The 26,643-nt window shown below is 41.5% G+C and overlaps 1 protein-coding gene across 7 annotated transcripts in view; it reads left to right on the top strand.

The window, feature by feature from the left end:
• The window catches only part of lmo7b (LIM domain 7b), a 28,871-nt gene extending 3,592 nt beyond the window's left edge, over positions 1 to 25,279 (top strand). For 2 of the 7 annotated variants that reach the window (XM_019261557.2, XM_027281557.1), the window contains exons 3-30: positions 405 to 475; positions 1,033 to 1,102; positions 2,637 to 2,743; positions 4,200 to 4,230; positions 7,922 to 8,035; positions 8,116 to 8,281; positions 8,949 to 9,093; positions 12,065 to 12,124; positions 12,850 to 13,018; positions 13,489 to 13,634; positions 13,838 to 14,021; positions 14,215 to 14,841; positions 15,848 to 16,174; positions 17,460 to 17,574; positions 18,358 to 18,519; positions 18,671 to 18,846; positions 18,985 to 19,048; positions 20,470 to 20,495; positions 20,623 to 20,730; positions 20,838 to 20,924; positions 21,653 to 21,846; positions 22,085 to 22,129; positions 22,604 to 22,656; positions 22,750 to 22,921; positions 23,054 to 23,242; positions 23,344 to 23,452; positions 24,404 to 24,506; positions 24,680 to 25,279. In XM_019261557.2, the coding sequence (XP_019117102.2) occupies positions 405 to 475; positions 1,033 to 1,102; positions 2,637 to 2,743; positions 4,200 to 4,230; positions 7,922 to 8,035; positions 8,116 to 8,281; positions 8,949 to 9,093; positions 12,065 to 12,124; positions 12,850 to 13,018; positions 13,489 to 13,634; positions 13,838 to 14,021; positions 14,215 to 14,841; positions 15,848 to 16,174; positions 17,460 to 17,574; positions 18,358 to 18,519; positions 18,671 to 18,846; positions 18,985 to 19,048; positions 20,470 to 20,495; positions 20,623 to 20,730; positions 20,838 to 20,924; positions 21,653 to 21,846; positions 22,085 to 22,129; positions 22,604 to 22,656; positions 22,750 to 22,921; positions 23,054 to 23,242; positions 23,344 to 23,452; positions 24,404 to 24,506; positions 24,680 to 24,702 (3,843 nt within the window). In that variant the 3' untranslated portion in view covers positions 24,703 to 25,279. The remainder of the gene's footprint in view (positions 1 to 404; positions 476 to 1,032; positions 1,103 to 2,636; positions 2,744 to 4,199; positions 4,231 to 7,921; positions 8,036 to 8,115; positions 8,282 to 8,948; positions 9,094 to 12,064; positions 12,125 to 12,849; positions 13,019 to 13,488; positions 13,635 to 13,837; positions 14,022 to 14,214; positions 14,842 to 15,847; positions 16,175 to 17,459; positions 17,575 to 18,357; positions 18,520 to 18,670; positions 18,847 to 18,984; positions 19,049 to 20,469; positions 20,496 to 20,622; positions 20,731 to 20,837; positions 20,925 to 21,652; positions 21,847 to 22,084; positions 22,130 to 22,603; positions 22,657 to 22,749; positions 22,922 to 23,053; positions 23,243 to 23,343; positions 23,453 to 24,403; positions 24,507 to 24,679) is intronic. The other 5 variants (XM_019261558.2, XM_019261559.2, XM_019261561.2 and 2 more) reach the window with 5 other exon arrangements.
• Positions 25,280 to 26,643: the final 1,364 nt, after the last annotated feature.

Genomic DNA, 26,643 nt, shown 5'->3' on the forward strand with positions numbered 1-26,643 from the left:
TGAAATTGCATCTTTGTTTATACATTTTCCACATCATTGGCATTGCAAGTTATTTACTGGCTGACATTTATGCCTATACCAATATGCTAATAGACAGAGCTAATAACAAAAGCCTAATAAGGGTCAATATGTTTAACTATGGTACAAAAACCTTTTTTTCAGTGGTCTGCTTGCATTTGCATACCATCAGCTCAAAGTTGTCACAGTACCTGAGCTTCCTACCTGTCAACTATTGTAGTAAAAATAACCTGTATATGTAGCAGCACATGCAAGTTTCAGGTAATGATCTGAAAATGTAGCTGTGAGCCGGAACTGTGTGGAAAAGTGTTCATGTTCTGCAGATGTGTATTTGAAAGCAACACACTTGGAAACTTGGAAGTATAAAATCTCCCCTCTCTCTCTAGGAAGTGACTGGAAAATCTTTTGGTTGCAACGACTTCCGTGCTGCATTAGAGAATGGGGTCCTGCTTTGCGAGTGAGTAATGATGCTTAAACTTTGTTTTTTTTTATGAAGTCGCACTTAAATTTAAGATAATTAAATTCTAAGCTAAATTACCTTGCAAACCCAAGAGAGCATGTAGACTAATTAGCTAGCTTAACTTCAGCAGCGGCCCTGAATCAGCTTTAAAAAATAAAAAATAATAATAAGTAGTAATATCCAGGCCTGCTCTCTGGAGCGTCCTCTCTAAACATGCCTAGAATGAAGCTAAACAAAACATGCATTTTCATGTTAGTGTGTCATAAGCACATCTGAAACATCAGCTGACTTTTTTTTTTTACAACATCAGCTTGTAGCTACAAAAGAACACTGAGGACCACAGATAAGACTTGTGCAACAATCTAGGCGAGTAGGTTAGCCTAGTTATCTTAAAGCGCTTGTTTTTTTTTGGTTTAAGATGCAAACAAGGGCTTCATAAGCATGTGTTGTATTTATTTATTTATCATGTCAATAATGAGCCATTTGTGGGATGGGACCCTGATGATACAATACATATTGATCCTCACTGTTTGCTGACTTGTTCTCACTTACAGCTTGATCAACCAGTTGAAACCTGGCATTATTAAGAGAGTAAACAGGCTTTCTACTCCCATCGCTGGCCTGGTGAGTCTTGTTATAGTTCTTGTGTATTGCAGGCAGAGTTTTTTTTCTTCAACATCAAACAATGTCAAAGAGCTCTATAAATAATTGTAATCTCAGATGTGGCGGTAAATACAGTAGAAACAATGTGGTTAAACTGTAGTTTACCTACATTGATTGACCCGATTGATCTGAAAACAGATGAGTGACTCAGAGCCTCGCTTCAAAGAGGTGGATAATCTGAGTTTACTTGATTTAACAACCCCACTGCACCCCTGATTGTTATGTGATTGTCTGACAGTATTTAAAATGTGTCAGCGTGTCTGTTACCGACACAGAAGAAGCTGGCACCTGCCAGCCAGCCCGGAAGTTTTGACACATTGTGTGGTTTCCTGTTAAAGGCACAGAGAGTGTGTGTGTGTGTGTGTGTTACCATACTTTGGATGTTCATGAAACTGCATTTGACTGCAACAAACCCAACTGCTGAATATGTAACGTTTTTATTTTTATTGGGCTGAAATGTATATGCAGATTTTTTTATTTTGGCTTCAGGCTGTGTTTCGATGGCTTCACACAAGCATAATTTCCAAAACTGCCAAAAGCAAGGGCAGGGAAAGATCAATTGCAATCCTCCCATCAGGGGCCAATAAAAAGACGGAGCCCAACGCTGGATGCAGGGGTTGATGCAGGGGTGTCAGATGCAGATGCAGCGCAGAGACAGCCGTTACTTTGACAGCCTAAAGTGTTGGTTTTACATGTTAAACAGAAGAAAATATATCCTGTGATACTCCAAAAGCATAACATATGTGTCTGTATTGATTTTTCTCCCCATCAGACAGCCATTTAGTTACAAACAGAATAAATATCCTGTTTCTACATCTTTTTAAACCCTCATGGGTGATTAATCATGGTCAACACTTTGCTTCCTTTTTTAGTTTTGCTAAATTTGTTGCCTTTGCACGGAGCTCTGGTTTCAAAATGTACATATCAGGATGAAAATGATTGATCGCTATGCATGAGCTCTGTGTATCAGACTCCCATCCAGCAGTTTTGTTTATTTGCCACTAGAGAATGCCAAAGCATTATCTGACTAACCCTCCCTATTTGAGAGAGCCCACATCTACAGTATGTTGCACCTGAAATAACTCCCATCATTTTCAAAAACAACATCTGAGCTAGCTGAATAATCCCGCCATCTGCTTAGTAGTAAAAGTATTCATTGGATTTGCTCAGATTTTAACTACTGCTCCCTAACTAGCTGCTAACATAGTTAGAAAGAGCAGGCTGTTGTTTTTAAAGGCAGTGCTTAATTGACTTCCCTCAGTTAATGTTTATTGGCCACAGAAGATAAAATGTGTTAGTAATCCCAGCCTTAGTGGTGATGCATTTGAGAACAGGAGTTGTTTTGCTCCTCTGGACTGTGTGAAGTTGATGGCGGCATTTAGCAAGCTGACCTGACATTAACCGAACCCAAACAGCATCACCATCATCCTCGACAAGCTCTTGTGATACTCCAGTTTTCTACACGCTCTTATGTACATATTTTATGAATCTCCAGGATAACGTGAATGTATTCCTCAAAGCCTGTGGGAAGCTGGGACTGAATGTATCGCAGCTGTTTCATCCAGGAGACCTGCAGGACCTGTCCACTCGTGCAACACTCAGGTACAGACGTGCATGTGTGCGACTGTCCAAAAACTGCAGCTGCTCATGTCTGCGCAGCAAGCACACGTTGAGCTATGAAGTTCAACTATAGAGATGTTCCGACAGCATGTTTTTTCTTCCCGATACTGTGTCTGATACCTTTTACATATCAGCCGATACCAAGTATCATTCAGTACAAGTATGTTAAAGAATTTAGAATTTTTAATCTTTTACTTGTAACACCTTTATGATTGCAGGTGTTATTGTATAGCCTGGCTCGGGTCAAACATGAACAAATACAAACAGAAAAGGGACATCATAAAACTTTATTTTATTATCTAGTTTGTCAGTCAAACTACTAACATTTACCTGAGTCCGGATCATTTTACATTACCTGAAATCCATTCTTCTTCGTCTCTCTAAAACAGTAGTAGACCAATGAGGGTATAAAGAATGGACAGCATGTGTGACTTCACCCATGAGTTTCTGAAGAGCCGTTTTAAAGCTCAGATTGTAGTGGCTCTGGCTGACCACTGTCATGTTCCTGTCCCGGCTAATCCAAAAATCAACAAAGACATGGATTATCGGTTTACCTGAGGGTGAGCCAAATGACACCTCGGTGCTCAAATAAACCATCTGTAATGGCAACAGTAACCTGTCAAGCTTCTAATTCTGCATAACTTTAAGCCTTAATCTAATTTGAAGTGGTGAGTTAAATAGAAATGCAGACTGTGTACAGTTGTCATGAACGGAGAAGCCTCAAGTGGCTGTTTGATGAACTGCAGTTTTTCGGCACTTCTGCATTGGCTTCACTTTGTAGCCATGGAGGTTGCTGCTTGGACGTGACCTGCCCAACTTGTAATTGTTGCCTCTGTTGGTTGGTGTTGGGGTGAGAATATCAGGTTAAGTTAATCAGTCAGAGTAGAGTGGGTCATGACTTTGCCATCCTGGGTTAAACAAAGGTGAATGGGACACTGGTCTATTTTAGGGCTAATAAATGACATGGTATCAGTACACTGACGCACATACTTGCCAATACCCGTTCCTGCATTTTAGACAGTATCAGAGGCATTTTCAATATTGGTGTCAGTATCGGAACAACTCTACTTACAAATACCCTGCATAGTACATCCATAGTGTCTGAGATATGTCTTTATCATTGGCTGGCTTAACATTAAGTTATTTTATGGCGATACCTGTGCTGAAAAAAGGCTTATAGCTTGAGTGCCACAAGCTGCTTTGCATTTATAAAGGTATGAGCTTTACCTGACAAGCTGCTGCTTTATACCAGCTGATGGCTTGTTCTCTATAAATTTTAATAAGTAGCTGATTAGTAGAGCGTTGCAAATGAGATGTCACCATATCTTTACAGTTCAAGTCATTACATTTCAGTGATGTCACTGCATGTGCTGTCACAGTGTAAATTGCAGCATGAGGAGTATGTCTCATTTTCTGTCTTTGTTTTTTTTTATTTCAGGCGAGATGAGAGCAAGAGAAGACTGAAAAATGTAAGCTCAACCAGCATGACTGCTCCACTTATTCTCCTCCTCTGCTTTCTTCTATTATTTCATCATCATTTTATACATTTTCCTGATTCCCTTTCTTCCCTCCCATGTTTTAAAATCTTAAAGGTGTTTTTGTGCTGCTCCACTTAAACCCAGTAAAGACTCCTAACATGGGAGATGGTCAACATCCTGTTTATCAACCCAGTTACGACATAGCATAGGGCTTCCAACACCCCAACAGGATCAAGGCTCGCAATGATAATGATGATCAACAGTGTTGATTGGAGCTCATCCCAATAATCAGTGTCATCAACCCCCAAATGGTCTTAGCCAAAATGTAGTCTTATGTTTTATCACGTATACTTTAACCTAGATCTGAATTCGTCACTCCGAACTATGATGAGAACGTGTGTGCCAACATGTGAGCGCTGTATGTGTACACGCTTGTGTGCACTGCTGGTATTTTACATGTTTCATGAGGTGGTTTGGTTATCTGGGGGAGCTTCATTTGAATCGCACAATAGCTGACAACACAGAGCCAGTAATGAGGCTGTTTGTCAGAGCGCCCTTTCTTTGCAACGGGTGTTGCATTTTTCTTGTAATTAACCAATTAGGGTCAATTTGCTTTGCTTCTTTTGAGTTTAGCAGTTTTCAGGCAGGACTTCAACCAGATAACACAAATATGTCACTGTTTTTACATGCAGAAGTGATGCAATGTGGAATGATGCTGACATGGTTTGCAGGACTCAAAAACTGAGAATGACTTTCTTTATTTGGAGATGTTTTATAAGCTTGTTTAGCTTAATCATTGCAGCCATTTAAAATATTTACTTTTACAGTTCATGAAACCCTGTGAAGGATAAAAATACTTTGCATACTGCATTTTTAAATGTCTTCTTTAGGACAAACCTATCACAGTTTCTTCCTTCCTATTTTAACACATGGTTATCCATCTGTATCACCGAGGCAAATGACGGTGTAAAGGTCATTTACGGTATTTATCATTTTCACTGCGACAAAGCTGCACAATTCACTAATATTTCTGTTGCTGCAGCAAAATGTGTGCTAATGATCAGTGTTCTTATTATGATTTTTATTTCTATATAAAGCATGAACCATTGCTAAGTAAAATCATACGTGGCAAATAATGCCATTTAAATAAGGTTAACCCGCGATGACCTGTTGCATGCAGTGTAATCATTTTCTTGGCATGATGGTTTTGGAAAATAATGAACACATCCCATCCTCGCACTTAAAGCTGACAGTCTGACCTCACTGCTGTGTGTGTGTGTGTTTTTCACAGGTTGTACAAATGAGAGAAAAATAAAAGTAATGTTATGGGCATTAATGGCTTCAACATCCTTATATAGCTGAGAGCTTTACTTATTTAAGAAAACTTCATATTATAGTGGGTCTGTACATCATTAGTGCTGAAAAATCAGTAAGTAACCCTAAATTGAGTTATTTCTAGTCTACAGTGACACTGATTGCCGGAACTCCGATCATTTTTTGTATTCTGTGAATGCTTTCTATTGAGCGGTAAAAGTACCCGCTGCAGGAACTGAACAAGCGTAATTTGGAATCCATACAGGCGCGTTTATTACCACTAAAAAAAATCTTATTGTTTTCATCTAACTAGCATTGTGCTATAAAATATTAAGTCAGTTCAATCATCTCTCCGGGCCTTGTATGGATTTTTCAATGTGCTGTCCTCTCTGTGATCACTTTGTTAAGATACAGATGGAGAAACCGACACGTACAGTAGTGTTGGGTGGATATCCCTGTGCAGCACAGGCCGCTGCTCTTCCAGCGAGAAAGGCAGTCCGTCAAAAAAAATATCCCTCGCCTCGAGGCAAATGAGAAATAAATCGTGTCCAAAACGCTTTGCTCGCTGAAATAATAAAAAACTAAACAGGAAAAGACTCATATTTCACAGGCCTTTACTCACTGTCTTTGCTAATGCTTGTCAGGTGTGTGTCTGCCTGACTGTCAGTAGCGGTGTTTTAAACTGTCTTGTGAAGGCCACTTTCCCCCGGCTCATCAGTATTTCTTGTGTCTGATGCTGTGGGGGGGAAGTGTATCTTTATGGTACAGAGAGGAAAAACAAGTTGTGTTTCTTGGCAGACTCGTGGCAGTGTCAGTCAGTCGGATTGAACTGCCATGAAGTTATGTGTTCATGGTTCCCAGAGAATTAATCCTGATGAATTTAGTCACCACCTGGCTTGTCCTCTAGCGCCGCCATGAGGTCGACATTCATGCATTTGAATGAGATTTCTCAGTGAAATTTGTTACTTTCATATCATCTTTGTTATGGAATTTTCTATCCTTAGGTAACACGAGGTCACTTGTGGGCCTTGAGGTCTTCGGCAGTATTAGTTGTTTGTCTTTGACTAGGTGCCGCCATATCTCAACACTGTGGTGGCCAGGGTCGAAGAGACCTGTTGCTGCCTTCCTAGTCATAATAGATAGCTTGCCTTGCCTTTCATCATCCGATCTGCGTAGACAGACATCTGTGTCTCCAGACTAGAATGTGTTGACAATAACACCTCCATGAGTAAAAACATTATCTTTGACTAATTCTAGGCGTGTAGTATTTGTTGGTGTTATCTTTGGGTTTAGAGTGGATCTACCAGCACAAGCTCAGCAGAATGTGAGACCGACTCAAGCACCAAAGACGTACTTTGAGAGTGTCTCTAATTCTCCTTGATCAAGCGTCAATAAATAATACAGCATAAGACATGAGAGGCTCCTGAACACTTTCTTTCTTCCTGACCTCACCATTGACCTTTGACTTCAGCAATATCTCCACAACAATCTTGAGGATGAGTTGTAATCCCATGAGCACCATCATCAGGTCAAAAGTGTCATTTGTCTAATACCAATTGGCTGACTAATGACATTCCCATCAGCCTCAGCTGTGCTTTGTCTTTAGTGGTAACAGGTTAGTATGCTAAACTAAGCCAGTGAACACTGTGTGTTAGAACTGTTGGAATTGCCATTACGCTTAGTGTTATTAAGGCACAGCTGTGTAAGTCAGCATGACTGTAGTCTATTTTCTTATTTTCTGACTGCAGTGCTGCTCTGTATTTTCTCTTACGGCTTCCACAGCACATCCTCCTCTCTCAGTCAAGTGAAAACATCATGTTTCCCTGCACAGATTCACATGTACAGTACTTCTGTCATTTGGCAGCCTCTCTGCTCTCAAAGGAAGTTTTTTCCAAAAGCTTTACTTTTTACGTTTATGAAAGTGAGAGAAAGAGTTGCTCTTTCAGTTGTCGGGACCGGCTGCTTGTTACGTTACAATGACCTACTCAGCTAAAAAATCTTCAGGGGAAAACAAGGATAACCTTTGACTGATTTGTTAGGTCATATCTTTTTAAATTTGCCCCACAAAATATGGTGACACTTTAGTTTTACATTGGCCTTGTTCACCCTGACACCAATCCTGTGTCCTAATAAACCCCCCTCTGAGCTTTTGAGTTGGAGCAGATGAGTTAGATCAGGTTGGGCATTTTATGTTGTGCTTTAGCCGTTCCTAGATGGGCTATAACGAGCGATGAAAAAGAGACAGGCTGCTAAAATGAAATCAATTTACAGGAAACCCTACACTATCCTTTTCAGCAGGGAAGGAGAAGGAAGTTGTGTGTGTGGTTGGCTTTGTGTACCCCATGTGTGTTTGTCCTGCCTTTCTCAGGTTCTGATCACAATCTACTGGTTGGGTCGCAAGGCTCATATTGACGCCTTCTACAGCGGGCCCCAGCTTAACTTCAAGGCCTTTGAAGGGCTGTTAGGGTTAGCCTTGTCCAAGGTAAGCTGCTCTTCTAAGCTTTTAACACAGTATTCCCTTCTGTATTTTTTATCGACATTAATCCTGCCTTCTGGATCCAGGCTCTAGATGAGGGCAGCAATGTGTATACGAAAGACGGCGGGTACAGAGAGTGCTGGGACTCGGAGAGGGAGGAATGTCTGCGCATGAGACCCAGCTATAAGATCGAGAACTCCATGGACCGTATCGACACTCTGGACTCCCGAGCCATCCACCCAAACAGTGAAGGTAAGTTTACCTGTGCTTCCTCTCTGAAATGTATGCACTGCAGTGTGAGTTTCTGTTGTTGGGCCTCTTTTCTTTGTGCAAGCGAACCCTGCTCATATTGATTCCATACGAAAAAGTGCTGTTGCAACCTTTGCTGGATGGAAACATATCACCTCCTGTCCACAGATGGATTGGATGCTGTCAGTCTGCAAAACAATGTGTCAAAACAGAGATTTATTTATCAGAAACAGTCGACGATTCCACATGCCACCACGTAATTATGCTTGATCAAGCTAATTTTGCTGGATCAACAACATCCTTCAAGCTGCTGATATTCTGACTCAGTGTGTCATTCGTCTGCACTCTGCTGCGCTCAGTCTCTGTGCACGTCAGTGATAGATTGCGGGAAGTTCCACACCGTGGTGATAAAAGTGTCTGTGATGGGAGAGGGTGAAAATACTTGGCACAGTGCTTGCAAGAAGCTCTGCTGTGTGAAGGCTCAGTCATTCTCTGAAGGTTCTTCTGTTTTGCTCCGATACTGTGACTTTCTTCTTTTTTTTTTTTTCTTGTAATCATGAAACATTCTTCTTTTTAGTTGATTTAACTTATTTTCCCGTTTTCCACTCCTTGTTCTCCAAAGTTTTCTAGTTGCTGTTGCTCATTTTTCACATGTTTGTGCGGTCTCAAGGTTGTGGAAGTGACGCGGAAGCTGAGCAGGTGTTCAAGATGGAGACGGCACAGACCACCACCCAGCAAAGCAAAGGTCATATCCCACAACCCTTCCTACGGAGAAAACAAGGACTGGAGCAGAATTTCGCTAGTCCACTCTCCAGGTACTGCAGATATGTGGGCTAATGTTCGCTCACAGATACTAACTCACGTACGCAGTGCTGCTGACTGTCGGCAGTTGTTATTTTTCTTCAACGTGTTTCTCAGTCGATTTCAACATTTTCTTTTCTCTTTTTCTTTGTGTTTGCAAGTATAATGCATATGAAAGCTTGAACATACCCTAGAAGAGAGAATTTTATTTCCAGTCTCTGGAACACTAACAATAACACACAGTATTATTTAACTTTTATAATACACTACGTGGCGAAAAATGCTGCCGTGAGAAGAGAACTGTGCTTAATAATAGCTATCATTAGTATAATGACACTTATTGTTCTCGGATGAAACTCATTTTGCAAGTTCCACCATTTTCACACGGGTTAAATTTTGATCAGCTTTCAGACAGTCTGGTGTTTCTTAATTATTCTTAATTAATTTGCAGTTGAGTTCTTTTATTCTTCATGCTAAAACCCAAATCAACAACCTTTTGTGTGGACAGGCGCGCATTCATGAATACAGCCGTCACAAATAGGCAAAGTCACTTAGCACGGCACGTACTAAGTGGTAATTTTTTTTTTTTTCATATTTTCTGATTTTAATGCCCATTGTGTCAGATTTAATGGACTCCGTTTTAGAGTATGGCAGCAGTTGAATTAAGATATGAATAACTATGGTTTCATAAGTGTGTAATGAAAACAAGAATCTTTGTTTTTGTTACCGTAGAAGGAGATTTTTATATCTATAGGCCTCTTCCAAAATGTTACATCAACATGTTTCTGCAGTAATCTAGATCAAACAAACCAAATATTGTTTCCAAATCGGGCCCTTCAAATGCGAACGGCCAATATTTTGCTGCTGCTGTTTCTCCTTCATGCTTTGAAAGGAGGGAAGCATGCTGAAATGAACTGTGCGATGAGAACCATGGATGTCAGTGCTCTGCTCAGCTGTGTTATTACTCTACCACACTACTCCACTGCTTGGAAATGGCATTGTGTAACCCTAACCCTTATCCTCAAAAAGACCCCATGCATTAATCATCAGTCACACTGGCGCCTTTTCAACATTTTGTAGCAGCTCTGTGTTGTCAGATCATTTGTGAGATACTCGGTGTAGCTATTTCACCCAAAGTGGTGTATGTGTGTGTGTGTGTGATCATCGCCATCAGCTGAGAATAAACACAGCTGCGGGTGTACCACTCTTTGCTGCAGCATTGAAGATACCCCTTTCTCTCCTCAACCCAACCTCACTGTGTCTCCCTCCGAGTGTGCTTTTGATGAAGAGCTTTTCCTGCAAGCTCTGTGCGAAGAAGAGTCCGAAGACGATTATCCTGAGGCAGACCCCGTCCTAGACGACTTGTATTTGCGGCGAGTGCAGCAAAGCCTTCATCAGACATCTACAAACCCCAGCCATGACCGCTTCTTACCCCGATACTGGACGCCTGAAGAGGAGGTTCGTGTGCGCACGATCTACCTCGGCTCCCAGAGAAGACCATGGTATCGTAAAATGCAAGGCTTAAGGTCTGTTTGCTGTTTTTTTTTACTGCTCTATGATGCAAGGCAGTGCTGCTAGTGTGAAAAGCTTTTTAAGATTTACTCCAAACTAATACAAGGCAGAGCTGATGCTGCAGTTTTGTACTTTTGCTGGCTGCTTAATATGCAAAGTTGTTGATGCATTGCTTCAGCGTCGAGTAATCTTTGTAACTTTAAAGAAGCAGAAACATTACAGAGCTCATTGATGGGAATCTAATATGAAACCTTCTGTATGCGATGCTAAAGTAACCTGCTGTGACATTATAGCATGTGGTTAAATGCATTCTGTTCATTTTTTCTTTATGGCTCTAACATTTGATAGTTTATAAATCCAGCTTACTACACCAGCAAATAGACAAAGGGAAACAGCTAGCGACGGTTTGCAAAGATGACGCTCTAACCCAACAAATTGCAAATGTTAACCATGTTTATCCTGTGTCTCTTCTTTTCTGTAAATCATGTTGTACTCTTTTCATGCATCTCCTGTTCTTTTTCTTTGACTGTAGCCATAAAGCTCTGGGTTCTTCTGAGGAAGGCTTTGACTTCATTTCCTGGCTTGTGACATCTGCAACTGTACAAAACATCTCTGCCCCACCTGGAAAGCCTCAAAAGCATCTCTAAGAACGTCTGAGCATTCTCCCCTGTCATGAAGATCCATGCCTGACCTGCGCGCGCGCACACACACACACACACACACACACACACACACACACAGACACACAGACACACAGTCTCAAACTGTTGACATAAGCTCCACCACACTATCCTATTTGTTATCTTGTCATGTACCAAGCATATCTGTTACTTTTGCATTTGCAAATCTCTAATCCATCAGCAAACTACATCATTTGGTAAAGATATGCAAACTCTGCTCTGTTTATCAAATGGATGTTTTATGAAGTTCACATGTGTTTTTGAATTTGGACTGCTCCTGTCTGTTGAATTGGTCGGCATTTACGCTGGCACCTTTACAGTACTGATGATGTAAGGACCTTTTACAGCATCATGCTGAGTGACTCATTAGTTTATAATGTCTAAACGGATGACTCAGGATTCTGTTATGGCTATCAAAGTATGACACAGTGTCTGTTATTTCTAACACCTTCTTTGTGCCAGCGTAAATGTTTTCCAGTTTACTTTCTGAGAATGTGAATCTGGGTTTGGTGTAGAAAAATAAAGTGTTGTAGCAGGTCAGTGAACTGACTTAAATACTGTGCCCTGATTTGAATTTGTGCATTAAACACTCTCTGGCAATACCTTCTGTGTGTGTGTGGTAGGTTTGTATTACAGCTTTGCTACTGAAGACATATTTGTTGTGTCTGTCAAGGAAAATTGCCTTTTTGTACGTATACAATGTCTCTTAACTACTTTTGTCAAACCAAGTGCCTTCTATTTATATGCTTAATGGCGTTCATCATTCTTCGTGTCTGTTTCTTTGGTTCTGTAGAGCATATCAAATCCAGGTCAGACCTGAGAGACCAGTTCAGGTCAACCCTGGTTGGATTTGGTAAGTCCTGAAGTTTTTGGCCACAAAATTGGAGTGAAGCCGCTCTGAACACAACTGCTTTGTCGCTGCTTCATCTGGATGTGGTTTTGTTTTGTATTCAGCGTACCTACGAAGGAAATTTATGCTGCAAACATCATTTGCCTTTTCATAAAGATGGAGCACTTGGCATACCGCCCACTATTAATTTTCTGGGCCGAGACTTGACAGCTGAATTTATGACAAACTACCGGATTGTTGGTAATCACAGTCGTGGTTCCTCCCATCAAGTTATGTCAGAGTTATGATAGACCACCTGCTAAATGCTGCTGTAACTTATTTTGAATGTCACATCTGACATCTTGCGTTGCCCACAGCAGTGCTATTACTTGTTACAAGTCATTGCTGTTGTGTTATCCCGACAGCAACATCTGTTTCCATTTGTTCTGCCGCGTTACTTGACTTGCATGCTACTCCCCTGCTCGCACTTGGCTAAGGATTCTGTTGCTTGGATGCAGAATGTGCCGTGTTGCAGTTGTGCCGCGGCACGCTGGCCTCGTATGTACAGTTTTGTATGTGTAGAATCAACAACCATAGCAATGTTTGTGTGCACTGCATTGCAATGCTCCTGCTTGTCCTGCTGCATGGCATTCTAGTGACTCTGACACGCAACTGCAGTGTTTTAAATACCGTGCTTGTTTGCTCCCTCTATCCATGATTTATCTGCGTGTCTTGTCTGTCTGAACCAGGAGCAAATCACTCAGCGACATCCCGATGGTATACCCGGTGCGAAAAGTTCCTGGAGGGAACATCATTTATGATGTGGGGCAGGAGGCTGACATGACACTGGAGTGGAATCAAGAAAACAAACGCAAGTGTAGCGTTGCCGCCAAGGACAGTGAAGCTCAGTGGCAGGATGTGAGTCTATAAAAGTCTTAGAACAAGAAGAAGATGCTCCAAGGTCCATTTAGTAGCTAATTGTGTGAAATGCTCAAGTTTGCCAATCCGAAATTTCAGATGTTCACATTTTTCTAAACACCCAAGGGTTTCTTGTCCATGTTGATTTAAAGAGTTGTGATTGAAAGTTTATTTTACCTTAACAGCTATTCTTAAATTTAAGTTTTGAGTGTTAGAACACACATCTACATATCCATAACTTGGCAAACTTCAAAACTTCTGCTGTGATTGAAAGCTTCAAATCGGCTGCTGAACTGCATGGAATGATTGTTTTGTCCATTACTAACTTTCAATCTCAACAAAAGATGTTTTTTTTGTTGTTTTTTTCTAGAGTAAAATCAGCCAGACAAACTGTGTATTGAGCCTTTTAAAATATTACATTGTCATTTGCACAAAAGCAGCTGTGTCATTGGGTCATGCGTTTGTTTCAGGACTTGACAAAGTGGAAGAACCGTCGCAGGAGCACCAAGTCTGACCTCCGCAGGAAGTCGCAAGACAGAGATCATGTCATTAACCAGATGACAAATGGCTCTCTGGCTAACTTTGGGAAGAATGAAGCAGGCGGACCGCTAAAGAGGTACAAATGTACATGAAAACATAAAGCTTGCACTTCCAAACCTTGTCTCTACCATCTATATGAAAAGTTGCTGACTCTGCTTGGTGACTGTGTAGTACGCCACAGTGAACTCGTGTAATATGACCCACGCCCCCCCCCCCCCCCCCCCAATATCTTTTCTGCTTCCTTTATTACATTGGCTCCTCTTCCCTTACCTTCCCCAGAGACCAGCAGTCCCCGCGCAGACACAACCCTGCCCCCCGTCCTTACTCCACCTCCCCTCCATCAAAAGCATCGAGTTCTGATCTCCGACCGCGCACTCGAGCTCTGCTGGCCCGCAGCTACGCCACTGAGGCACCTTATAGCCCCACGGCTCCACTTAGCCCCCATAAGTCAGACCACACTCAGGTAAGTTCCGTTTCACCTGAACGTCCCTGCATGTTTTTACTTAAAAAATACTCGTGGTAGAAATGCCTACATGAATGATTACAGAGAAGGTTCCACCGATGCAGGTGCAGTTATGCAAAGCAAGGTGTATAATGCATATAAAAAATTCTTTACATGGCAAATCATGAGCTAGTGTGAACGTATTTCTTATCAGGGTTCATCGGTCGGAGCCATGCCTGCCTCTGATGGAAACCTCTTGGGAGAAGAGGCACACTTTGCCTCCCTGGCTTTAAATGGAACAGGAGTTACCACACCTTCACCGGACTTCCCCTTCAGCTCCCATACTCAAGTCAAAACCCAGGGCATACCGGCTCCTTTCCAGTCCACATCTGAACTTGCCCGGCCAGAAAATGTTTTTACAAACCAAATCTCCACCCTGACCACAACCATACAGCCAAATGAAACCACAAAGTCAACCAGCACCAGGGATCCTACTGCAACTATGTCCAGCTGCAAAGAACTTCCATACTGCGCTGATCCAAAAGGTCCAACTTTTTGCCCTGATGCAGTTCATCAGGCAGGAGTTGATGCTCTGGATGACCCCAAATCCCATGAAGAAAACCAGAAGACATCTTGGGAACCAGCTGTGGAGCCAGGCAGAGACCAGCAGACTTCAGGCGTCTACAAGTACTTATACAGAACTGGATCGTGGTCCGGCTCAGCCAGCCTTCCTCGTGGTTACCGGAGGTCTGAGGGCTCATCCCGTCTCTCTTCTGCAATCACAGCCAGACCCTTTGGATCCAAGCAGTCCAGGGTGTCCTCACTGCCAAGACTGTGCAATGTGAGTTAAGTGGTTAGCACAGTTTGTAGCACTGTTGCTCTTTGAATGTGTCGACATGGTCACACAGCAAGTCACCATTAAGCTACTTTTTTTTTTCTTTACCTTTTCTTGTCAACCTTTTACTCAAATGGAAGTAATTGCAAGTAAGTGCAAAGGAACACCCAAACAACGTGGCTTGTTGTGGTGTTTTTGTACTATAATGGAGCTCTTTGTTGGTCTTTCCAGGTGATTTTGTGCTATTAAGAAAAATATAGAAATTATTTTTTTTTAAAACAGAACATCTAACGGTCAACTTTAAAAAAAAAAAAAAAAAAAAAAAAAAAAAAAACTACCACCTTTCTTTGAAAACCCTCAGTTCAAAATACACTAATGGATTTTATATTAGCAACGACGTGTCTTTTGAACAGCACATCCCCGTGATCCATTCAGGCTTTACATCCTGGTGCAACTCAAAATGGGTCCAATTTTAGAAATCAAGACGCTCTAAAAATGCGAGTGAATTATGATGATGATGATGATGATGATGATGGATACGGTGGTAGGACAGAGATAAACAGTAGCTAGGTTTATGTCTCTCCTGTGAAAATTAAACGGTATTCCAAGAGAGTAGGACCTCCTGGTTTTTTATTTTAAACAGTCTCAACTGTTATAATTCAGACTTAATGTGAGTTCAGTACTCAGGAGGGTGCATATGGACTTGTTTAGTCAGCTAAACAAGCTCAAAGTAGTTACTGTAATGAGAGTATTTCCTCTACTATCCGTGTGTGTGGATGGTTAGGAGCATTTGTGTGTACTATATGTATTTTTTTGGATCGCCTTCCTCATGCACTATTGTACAGGGTGTCAACTGACTACAAGATTACATATTGTTAGTTTCTCTTGCTTGTAGACATTCTGCACAAACTGTCAGCGCTGTCGGTCACATTTCAATGCTGCAGGATAAATGGTGCAATCAAATGAATCTGTGCTGTCCTCCTCTGCACATCTCGTTTTTGTGCATCTCCAGGTAGACAACAACCAGGGCCTGCTGTTGAAAAGCGAGAAAGAGGAATCTCTTTCTCCACCCATCGAATCTTCTCTCAAAAGACAGACAGCGTCCACCCATCTGAAGGGTCAGCACCAGCCTTTAATCACACACAGGAAAGGTTTCCAGGCGAAGCAGCATGGGGCCGAACAAAGGGAGGAGGTGAAAGGTGTCACTCTTTCCAGCCAGTCGAATGGCTATCACCACCAGCCCTACAGCCAAACCCAGCTGCAACCTTATTCAAACCCACAGGCCCAACACAACCAAAGGTCGACCTTCTCAACTAATGCCAGCATTGACCACACAAAGGTATGTTGTATCATCTCTCAGCATGCAGCACTCGTGCTGTGTGTCTGTACAGGTGCACTTGACTGAGGCATCTTTTGAAACTTGTAATATTTGAATCTACTAAAGACGATCTTGGATGTTGGATCAATCTGAAAAACTCTTTTAAATCTGGGATTATCAAATCAATTTCATTTATTGCTAAGCCTGTTGAACAATAGAGAAACTAAATGAGCCAATGGCTTCAAAGAATACAGGCAGATGGAGGGAAAAATCACTTTTCTGAGCGGTTAGAAGCTATTCTACTTGGAGCAGTGATCAGGCGCTGATCAATATCTACTCATATTTATTGTGACCTCATAGGTGACTGATCAAAATCCTTTTTAGGCAAATAAATGAACACTCGTGGTTTTCACTGCCTTAGACGTCATGATCAGGGAGGCCAGTAGATGACGATATCCAGAATTTCCACTCCAAAAATGTCCATTTTGTTGTTGTCATCAGTGATCTCTCTTCTATTTCTGTGGAAATGGTGAGTCAAGCTTGGAAACAGACATAAAGCAAACATTTATATTACTACAGGGTTTTCCTCTACAACACACTTTTCGCTTCTTGACTATTTATTTGGTCCAGACATTTTGCCTAATCATCGCAGGAAAAACAAAGGTGTAATAAATAACATAAAAAAATGAGGTGAGCTAGTTCCAGTGTGCAGGTATTGTGCACGCTGCCTCGCTGTCACATTTCCCCAGTGCTTTTTCTGCCATGACAAGTCCAAATGCATGCTGTGAAAAGGGTATATTGACATTTCCCTCATGGTCCTGTTCTTTTTCTAGGACCTGTTAGTGTGAGACACCTTGGCTCCTTCTTTCTTTTTTTTTTATGTAGCATTGTTATTGGTTCACAGATCTCGCGTAAGTCCCAGAACAGCTCTGCCAGAGTTCAACCGAAGCCCAGCGTAATTAATTTAATCAGTAGAATAGGTGGCAACACCTGTGTGGGTGTGCGTGTCTTTTATATTAAGACGTTTAATAACGTGCATGTGCAGAGTTTCCATCTTGTCCTTTCTGAAGCTCATCTGACAACAGAACTTCACAAAGATGGCGTTCGTTGCAGAGCTCTTGTGATGATGGCACTACCACATTGTACATAATAAACTGGCCCCTCAGTGTATCCCTTACTATATCTATAGCAGGTCACTGATGTATCTAGTTTCCACCAGGAAGCGTGGGACATTGGATAACGTGGTATCACCTTTACCTGTGCGCGGGTGTGTCTGTGTGTGTGTGTGTGTGTGTGTGTGTTTCAGGTGGATCACAGTGACATGAGAGTGAGCCTTACTCTTAAACCCAACAGCAGACCAGACTTTGGTTTCCAGACTCATTGGGACTCCACAGGGGCGAGAGTCAAATCCATTCAGCCCGGTAAGACTTCTGCTACATTTACCTCTGGATTGCTGACATTCTGGCTCGCTCACATCACATTTGTACTTAGGCTGACATCGCATTGAGAGTTAAGCCTTTGAACTTTTAGATTGTGAAACAAGAATATTTTTAGTGACAGTGATGGCAACATTGTTCTCAGTGTTTTTTTTTTATTTTTATATTTATTTTTTTGCTTCTCTGAGAGGAAATGTGTTCTAACATCCCACTCTTAGAGACAAGAGCAGTAATTCCAGACACTGACAGGTCTCAGTGCAGACAGTGTAGACAAACTGTCACTACTGGAATATAAAAAAATGTTAGTGAGAGGATTTGTTGAGTTGTAAGACAAAGCAGCTTCTCGTGCGGCTGAGAAAAAGGCAGAAAGTTAACTTTCTTATGCTTTTAAGTGTCTTCCATAGATATTGAGAATTATTATAACAGATTATTATAAACGGCATACATGCGTATTAAAGCAATCCCAGGGATGTTAATTTTCACTGTTTCTTTTGGTGCATTTACTGTACTTGCATAAAATGCAGCCAGTGATTTAAAACTCGACCATGAATATTTAATTAGCTGTGAGAGGGGGGGGGTGTCACTTACTCGCTGCTATGTAGTTTTGGCTTACTGGCCTACTTTTCAACTCAAGAACAGCAACCTTGTCCTCAGTACACTGCAGCGTATTTCTCAGTTTGTGCTAAACAAATCATTTCCTTTTTTTCTGTTTTTCTGCCCTGTTGTCATCCTTCTTCATTTTCCTGACGCCTGTCCCTCCCTCCTCAGGCAGTCCGGCGGAGCTTTGCCAGCTGTGTGTGGACGATGAGATCGTGGCTGTTAATGGAGTTGCGGTGGCACACATGAACTACACCCAGTGGAAGGATAAAATGACATCTTCCCTGCAAACCGGCGGTCTGACTATGGACATCCGGCGCTATGGCAACAAGGGTAAGACGATGTGCCAAAAAAGAAGACATTCATGTCTTTCGCCGCCCCCTTAAATGATTTGTGATAATTTAACCTCTAACTTCTAACCGGCGGGTCACAAACATTGGTTTATAGTGTGGCCTCGGTTTTGATGGCTGGTTGTTTTTATTAGATTGGAGCACCAGTGAGGGCAGTCATCACAACCAGCCAGGCCAGAGCAGGATGACCCTCAATCTGACTTCTGCAGCGCCCGTTCTGATAGGTTGCCCTGATCACCATGCCAACGGTGGCGCCTCTACAGAAACCGCAGTCAGGAAAGTGTCCAATTTCAATGGGCAGACGGACAATGTGAGCAATGTTTTAGACAGTTAACACTTGAATTGAAAAAAAAAAACAAAAAACGGATGCACAGAGCTCTTCTTGTGATAGTGAGCCTTAATTGGAGGTGCATATCAGGTGAATCTTGGTGTTCTCTCACCTGCCCAGGTTGTACAAGGTAAAGTCATGCACGGAGAGCTTGCTGACACCCACAGGACAGCCAGAAGTAAAGGTAATAACAGGCATGAAGCATAAAGAAATGACATTACAAATCAAAACATGACAAACATCTCCTGTAAGAATAACTCCTCATGTACAGACTGTGCTTGTATGATTTCTCACCTCATCCATCCTTCCTCTTCATGTAGATTATAGTACTATAATTAAGAATAATCAGAAAAGGAGGGCAGAATTTTTCTCACAGAAAGGTAAAATTCCAGTTTGAACCTAAACTCCTCGTGCAGCAGCTTGGGTGGCTGGTGCTTGGCTTGGGTAATTGTTGGGTATTCATTAAAAGCGAATCAAAATGTGCATTTTCTCCTGCGGATGATGCACAGTGGTTAAATAAGAACTTTTACTTTAGTACCAGCATAATAACATTTAAACTGTGTTGTAATGAAAGCAGCCTAACCACAAACTAACTGTTTAAGGCTGTAGCATTTCTATATATTCATCAGTCAAAAAGCCATTAATGTGTCTTGCAAACTGGGGCACAAACCGTGCTCGTCTTGGCACCGTTTTTTTTTTTACCTAGCAACCGCAGAGCTGACAGCACTGATTATGTCTACAATATACCATGTGCATTGTGCAATAGATGCTCCTCCTTACTGACATGTTCCATGTTCTTTGTGTCAACACAGTGTCATTTTTAATTAGTAACTTTCTCCCTCTTTTGCACAATGACTCATTTGTACTGCGGCCCTTTGTGGTTGTTAATGAATCTAATGTGTGTTCCACTACAATGGCTTCTTTCTTCAGGCTCTGCGGGATTCAGCTCATGGGTTTACTTGTGTGGTAAATGTTTGCACTGTGTGTGGTGGTGTGTGTGTGTGTTTCTCTCAGCTACATGTTAGCATCATCAACACGTGAACAAAGCAGATGTGTGTTGTCATACAGCATGTGAATATGACACATGACTTCTTGACGCTCAGCTGTCTGTTTTGCAGTATTTTTAGGTGGGGGGTGCATTAGCAGATTAGTGTCCTGATTTGCATACAGACATGCTGCTGGTTGGCCTACAGATTTAATCTCCACTGCTCTCATCTGTGCAGACATGTGAGCCACTTGACGTTTGATAGTTATGAGCAGGTATTTGCACCAGTCCTGCAGGTAAATCTCCACAAAAGGGCAAAATTATAATTGCATTCACTGGGCTGTACGTGAGTCTTGTTTTCTATAAAGCTGCCTCTGGCTCTGGAGTCAGTGGTGTAAAGGATTTGTCAGGGATCAGCAGGATAAACAAAGTCTCATGCAAATATGCAAAGAAAGAGAAAGAACTTAAAGAAAGAAAGCACTTTGGATTCTGTCTTCTGATGTCTCCCCCCGTCTGTGTGTGGCATATGTGTGGCGTTATGATATTACACACAGCCTGATGTTCTTTGTGAGATACTGTTTGCTCTAAGCTCTGCGCTGACCTCTTATTTCCTCACGCAGGAGGTTCAGAATCTGCAATATCTGATGTAAGTCACCACTTGATCAAAGGATGTTTGCGTGTTCAAACATAACTTTTATGAGCACACATGTTTGTGTTGAAAGAGTTTGTGCGCTGCGCCGTGTTCATGTTTGAGTCTGTTTGTGCATCACTAGCTCCAGGTGCCATCCCTCAGCCCCTCCTCATCCAGCTGGTCGTGGGACCGGGAGGAGGACAGAAGGCGTCAGGAGAAGTGGCAGGAAGAACAGGAGCGCCTCCTACAGGTGGAAACTGTCTTTTTCAACAGAGAACTGTACAGGAGGTCACTTCTTGTTTATTCTAAAGTTTTAAAGCAGACATAAAAAAAAAAAGCCTTTGTGTCTTTTTTCAGGAGAAATACCAGCGGGATCAGGAGAGGCTGGAGGCGGAGTGGCGGAAGGCTCAACAAGATGCACTGGGGGAGTGCAGGAAGTCTGAGGTAACGCTGTGTGGTCCTTGAAGCCTTTTTCTAGTTATAAATGAGTGATCATAAAAATGATTACATCAGATATTTCCTCTATAAAGTCGCCATAGAAACGGTGCTCTTCAGAGTGTGTGCATTAAGGCAGAGGCTCCTCATTGACTGTACTTTCACAAAAGCATGTGGAATGCCAGTGCCAATTCATCATCAGGCGTCATACATGTGTATGTAGCTATGTACTTTCAACAACGTCATCAACAAAGGAGAGTTTGCATTAGGTAATGTTAATAACAGTGATGATGAAATATTTTTAACCCTATTATGAGTGATAAAACATGTTTTTTGCATTTGATAAGGTTAACTAGGATGCAGGGAGAGATGAAACATCTCCTGGTGTAGATAACGTTGATGGAACTATGACAAGCTTTCCAAACCAATATGTCATATTATTAATAAATGTTTGCTCAGTGTTGAATTTTTGAGTTTAGAATTATAGCTTTACCAATATTTGAATAAACTACAAAAACCATTTTCTTCATCCGCATAACGTAACTCATCGAGATCCAAAGATTTCATGTTTTCCTCAACGCTGACCTCAGATTAGGCTGGTTCAGACTAGTGGTTGGTGTTTTTAGCAGCTCTGACACATGTATGAAATTTCCAGTACAGGCTGGAAACTCAGCTCTTTTTCGATGGCTCGTGTAGTAGAACATGATTTATTTCCTTTGTTTTTCGTTCATTTGAAGCAGAACACCTTTGAGATGACCAATGGTGGTGAGAGGCCTGCCAGCACGCCGCTCCATGTCAATGGACTGGCCAATAAAACCAGAGAAGAAAAGCAGAGCCCTGACAGATATGAGCTGAAAGAATCAGAATCAGGATCAAAACCTCAAAGTAATGCGCAGGGTGTGCAGAATGACAAGACCGCTGAACGAGCCTGGTGAATAAATTCTTTCTTCCCTTGTTTTAATCGGCACATTTCCATCCAGAGCTGTGTGCGCTTCTATTGTTCACGCTTACAGTTAAAAGCAGAGTTTGAAATATTTTATTTGGCTTATTTTTTGTTTTGTTTGTTTTTTTTTGTTTGACTTGTCATGATCTTTTTTCCACTCTTGCTGAATGTGCTCTGCTTCCTGCTGCCTTTGTTGGGCATTCATGCTCTTTCTGCTGCACCTCAGGGCTGAGGACTCCTGTGGCTTCGCTCAGCTGTCTCCTGCACACAGGTCAGAACAAGAGTAGCTCAGTTTCCCCTTATTTTTCAAACATTCAGTATGACTTGGGCCTAGTACTGTACAACCCTTTTTTAATATTTAGCTTTGGGCATAAAGGCCCCGGTGCAATATCTTTGTCTACAAACAAGGCAATGTATATACAAAAAGTTTAGATGGGAGCTTCCTGGACTCAGTTTGGGTTTGAGGTGCTATGTGAATAAAGATACACATGCACACGTAAATCCCTCTCCTTTTAAACATTTAAGACATCTTTGTTGTCTCAGCATGGTCTAAAAACCAAAGCTGTTGAAGACTTGATGCCGAAACACATCTGAATTTATAGAGTGTTGGAGTTTTGTAAAAGAAAAACCTGCACTGAAGTCAACCAGCATGCATGCAGCTTGGTGCCGAAACCCTAAAACCCTCATCTTCCTCATAAATCCTCATTAAAGATGATGAATAATGTCTGTATTTCCCCTCTCATAGGGCAAAGTCCTTGTCTACCCCAGCATTAGCTGGCCACCACAAACAGATAAGAGGTTAGTCTACCCCTCTCCATCATAATATCCCCCTCTATTCTGTTACATGTTCATGTACTGGGCTAACCCCTCCTTAAACTTTGATTGGTGCAGGTGATGAGAGGAAAAGAAAAGGACAGTCTCTGTCCAAGATTGAGAAAGAAAGGCAGCAGATTTTGGAGGAGATGAAGAAAAGGACTCAGCTCCTGACTGACAACAGCTGGATTCGTCAGCGCAGCAGCAGCTTTTACAAGGAACCCATCTATGTTGGAGCTCCTCTGAAGAGGTGGATGCACAGTATACGCACCATAGCCTAGGCAGCTGTTTTGGTTATGTCGGTTCTTCTGTCTTCTCCTTTTTTTTTTTTTTTTTTACAGCCATACTGTTTTCTGAACTTCATCTTCTGTCTCCTCCACAGATTTGATTCTCTGGACAACCTGGACACTTTGCATCCGGCCCCGCTCACAACCGCTCCTTTCAATTACCCTCGTCCACACTCAGCTGCTGCAGGTTACTGTGCTCCGAGCAGGAACTCCTCCTCTCGCTACAGCACTGGAGCAATTGTATCCCAGAGAAACGCATCCATGGACCCCTCTAATCTCGGCAGGTATGTAATTCATGCAAATGTAGTGCATGCACAGGCCCTGTAAATGCATGCATTTGTTATTTTCTTATGTCTCTTCATACTGTTAACATGTGCTGCCTCAGGATGGTCAGTGGCAGGAGGATTTGCTGTGTGTGTGAGCGTGCCCTGGGTAGTGGGGCAGCCATGGTCATAGAGGCCCTTAGTCTCTGCCTCCACCTCGCCTGTTTCCAGGTGAGAGGTCATGACTGGGTTAAGGTGCGGTCACAGTAGCTCCAACCCTGCGATTAAATCCTCCTGTTTTCACTTTGTGGATAAAGGAATGCTGGTGGAAATGCCAGAATTTGGAAATAAGAGTTCAAATATCGGCAAGACGCCTGGCTGTGGTAGAAAAGTTTATCGATCGAAAAACAATAAAATCCAGTGGAAACGACAAAAAATTGTTCATCTCAATGAACCAACTCCTCCGAACGTGCATTCATCTGCATTTTCTTCGACTTCTTTTTAAAAAGTTGTGCTACGTTAGATGTAAACTTGAATAGACACCCACGATCATTCAGCCCCAGGATCTTTCCCGGAGCATGAAATCCTTTGTTTGGTGCTTTTTGTGGGAAAATTTCATTTCAGACTGAAGACTAATGTGACCGCACCTTTTTTAATAAGGTTAGCAGGAGTCTCATATCTTTAGAGGACAATAATATCTGCTTAATGGGCACACCTGGCAGCATGAGCAGTTCTGCCACCTTTTCTGTGCTTCTAACTTTCCTAACCAGTCTGTGTAGGACATCTGGCTTGGTGCTCATGTCTCTCTTGGTCTCTGGTTTTCTGCATAGTTTGGTGGTTTGGTTTGAGTAAAAGAAGCCAGCCCGCTGTCCTGCTTTGCTTTTAGATGCTTATTGTGAACATCTCACTGGCAGAGGCCCCCCAGACTTAGTTCCCCTAGGTTATTTAGCATGTAGATGTAAAACTCGATTCACTTCTGCAACTCTCTGCTCCATATGAGTTAGACGCACAATGCACAGTTTTTAGATACCGTATGTGTTTCTGTGCAAAGACAAAGCTTGGTTGTTCTGTGCTTGGGTGGCGGACAATCTGGTGAAATAATAATTTAGACACAGAGAGCCCACATTACAGGACAGCTGGATTTCTCTTAGCCTTTCTCACGTCTCTCTTCTCCCTCCACAGTGTGTGGGCTGCCACCGACATCTCGGAGGAACTGAAACCGGAGTCCAGGTTCGAATCCGAAATAGGAAGCCATACTGTGAGCCCTGCTATTTCCAACTCAAGTGTGAGTATTGGCCTCGACTCTTTCAGTTCAGTTTCTGTACCTCATGCCACAAGCCTTTTTTCCATGCCGTGGAAACCAGCAAAACCAAATGTACACTATCCAGGAAACTTGCATTTTATGTGCTTGACAAGTAAAAAATCTAACTCTGTTATTAATATTTCTTCACATTTCAGCCTTTGGTGCCCCCTCCATGTGACCAAGACACCGTACTCCATATTGTAGAGTAAGCAGTCGATTCACTGAGAATTCCTGTTGGATAAAACACAGTGGAAACGTCGTCCACACAGCCAAGCCATGACTTTTGTGTCTGTCAGTAATTGCTGGTAAAACTCTATGATGTAAAATCAAAGTAGATTCTTTTTGGCTGTTTTTTTTTGTTTGTTTTTTTAATCAAATATGGTTAATATGGTACTTAGTTTGTCTTTCCTTTTTCCTGATCATTTGTTCCAGAGAAAATTTAGATTTAATATATGAAATAAAGATGAATAGTGTTTGATTCAATGGTTTTATTGAATATTAGCATTGCTCTTTGTCATGTCTTTGTGTTATATTTGCTCTAGTTAAAAGCACATTAAAGCTATCAGACATTTCTTGTTAATGTAACCTGCGTTTGGAGGCACATTTGAACTTGTTCTGAGACACTTTGTGTTTCTCTTTTCACATTCTGTTTCTGTTGGAATCTCACCAGGTGTACTATGGGATAAATCAGTGAAAACGTGAAAACTCTTAACTAAAATGCTATTTTGTAAATAATAAAGTGTACTGATTATTCATTTGTGTACCACATGGTGGCATCATTGACCTCCAGAGGAAAAACAGAAATGTCAGCGTCATACTGTAGGTGGGAATTATTTGAATATACACAAATTATTTGAGACCGCACTTTTTGAATAGTGACACTTTAAATGTTTTGGGTACGTAGTGTACAATGACTTCTGTTTCTATGTTTTAGTGACATTGATCCTGAAGTACAGGAACTTTCCAGTGTCTACTAATATGACTTCAGCTGACTACAGTAGGATATAGTAACAGGGATCCATTTACTAAACAAGAACTAACAGCAGCTGCTGTCATGCAGCACTTTTTACACACTCTTTCGAAAGACTAAATAGTTTAAATGCCAACTAATCTTCTTCCTGTCCCTGATTTGTGAGTGTAACCTTTAGTTAATCTTTTAATCTATTGCAACAACATTTTATCTGTGTAAAGCATCAACATTTCGCAGAAATAAACTATTCTGTGCTAGTATGCTCTTCTGTAGAAAGGGACGGCACCTAAAACCTTTCAATCGGTACATATATTTTCTTGATTATCTAATAAGTTTAAAAAATACTTTGTTGGAAATCTAATGCTAATTAACTAATTATGCTAATTATGATTCCTTTCATGTGCAACCAATAAACTCTTTTGTTTAAATACTTTAAAACTTGCATTCCTCTTTCTTATCCTGACTCTACAGGGACTTTGAGTGGTTAAACAGAGCATTTTATCAAAACACTCCCATGCAATGTCTGTGTCGTAAGTCTTATATGGTATTCTTTGTGAAGATGGTCCAGATCTAACTGGTTAGAATGGAATTTATTTTTATGAAGTGCTGCAAGTCACAGTTGTTGTTTTTTTCTTCCTTCTTGGTATGAAAGATCTCTTTCTGCTTTTCAAAATGCTGATTTATGTAAACACTTATTGCCACTACAGAGCGCGTTCTTTCTTCACTCCCCAGGAAAAGCTTGTAAACAGGATTTTTTTTTTTGTTTGTTTGTTTTGTAATGTTTTGCAGAGCCAAAAAAAAAATCCCATTCACCTCCATTTTTGCTAAGCAAGGAAATGTTCAACGTTGTTTGGGTGAACTGATCTTTTATGGGAAGTAAGTGAAGAAAGGTTAAATGGACAAAAGGGGAACAGAAAGTTTTGTCATATGGCCTTTTAAATGGGGAAGTGCCCTGCCTAAAATGACATGCTTTGACAATGCAAATGAAGTGTGCACGGTGCACAATACCCGATAAACGAACAGCCAGTTTTTATCTTGATGCCACCTTTCAGCTCAGATGAATGAGAAAGATCTGAGGTAAGGAAATAAGGTGGCAAGAAGCTTTACAAAAATGTAGGTCACTGAAGTTCCTTTCTTTTTCTTTTTTTT

The sequence above is a fragment of the Larimichthys crocea genome, chromosome VIII (assembly GCF_000972845.2).
Source record: "Larimichthys crocea isolate SSNF chromosome VIII, L_crocea_2.0, whole genome shotgun sequence".
NCBI classification, from domain to species: domain Eukaryota; kingdom Metazoa; phylum Chordata; class Actinopteri; family Sciaenidae; genus Larimichthys; species Larimichthys crocea.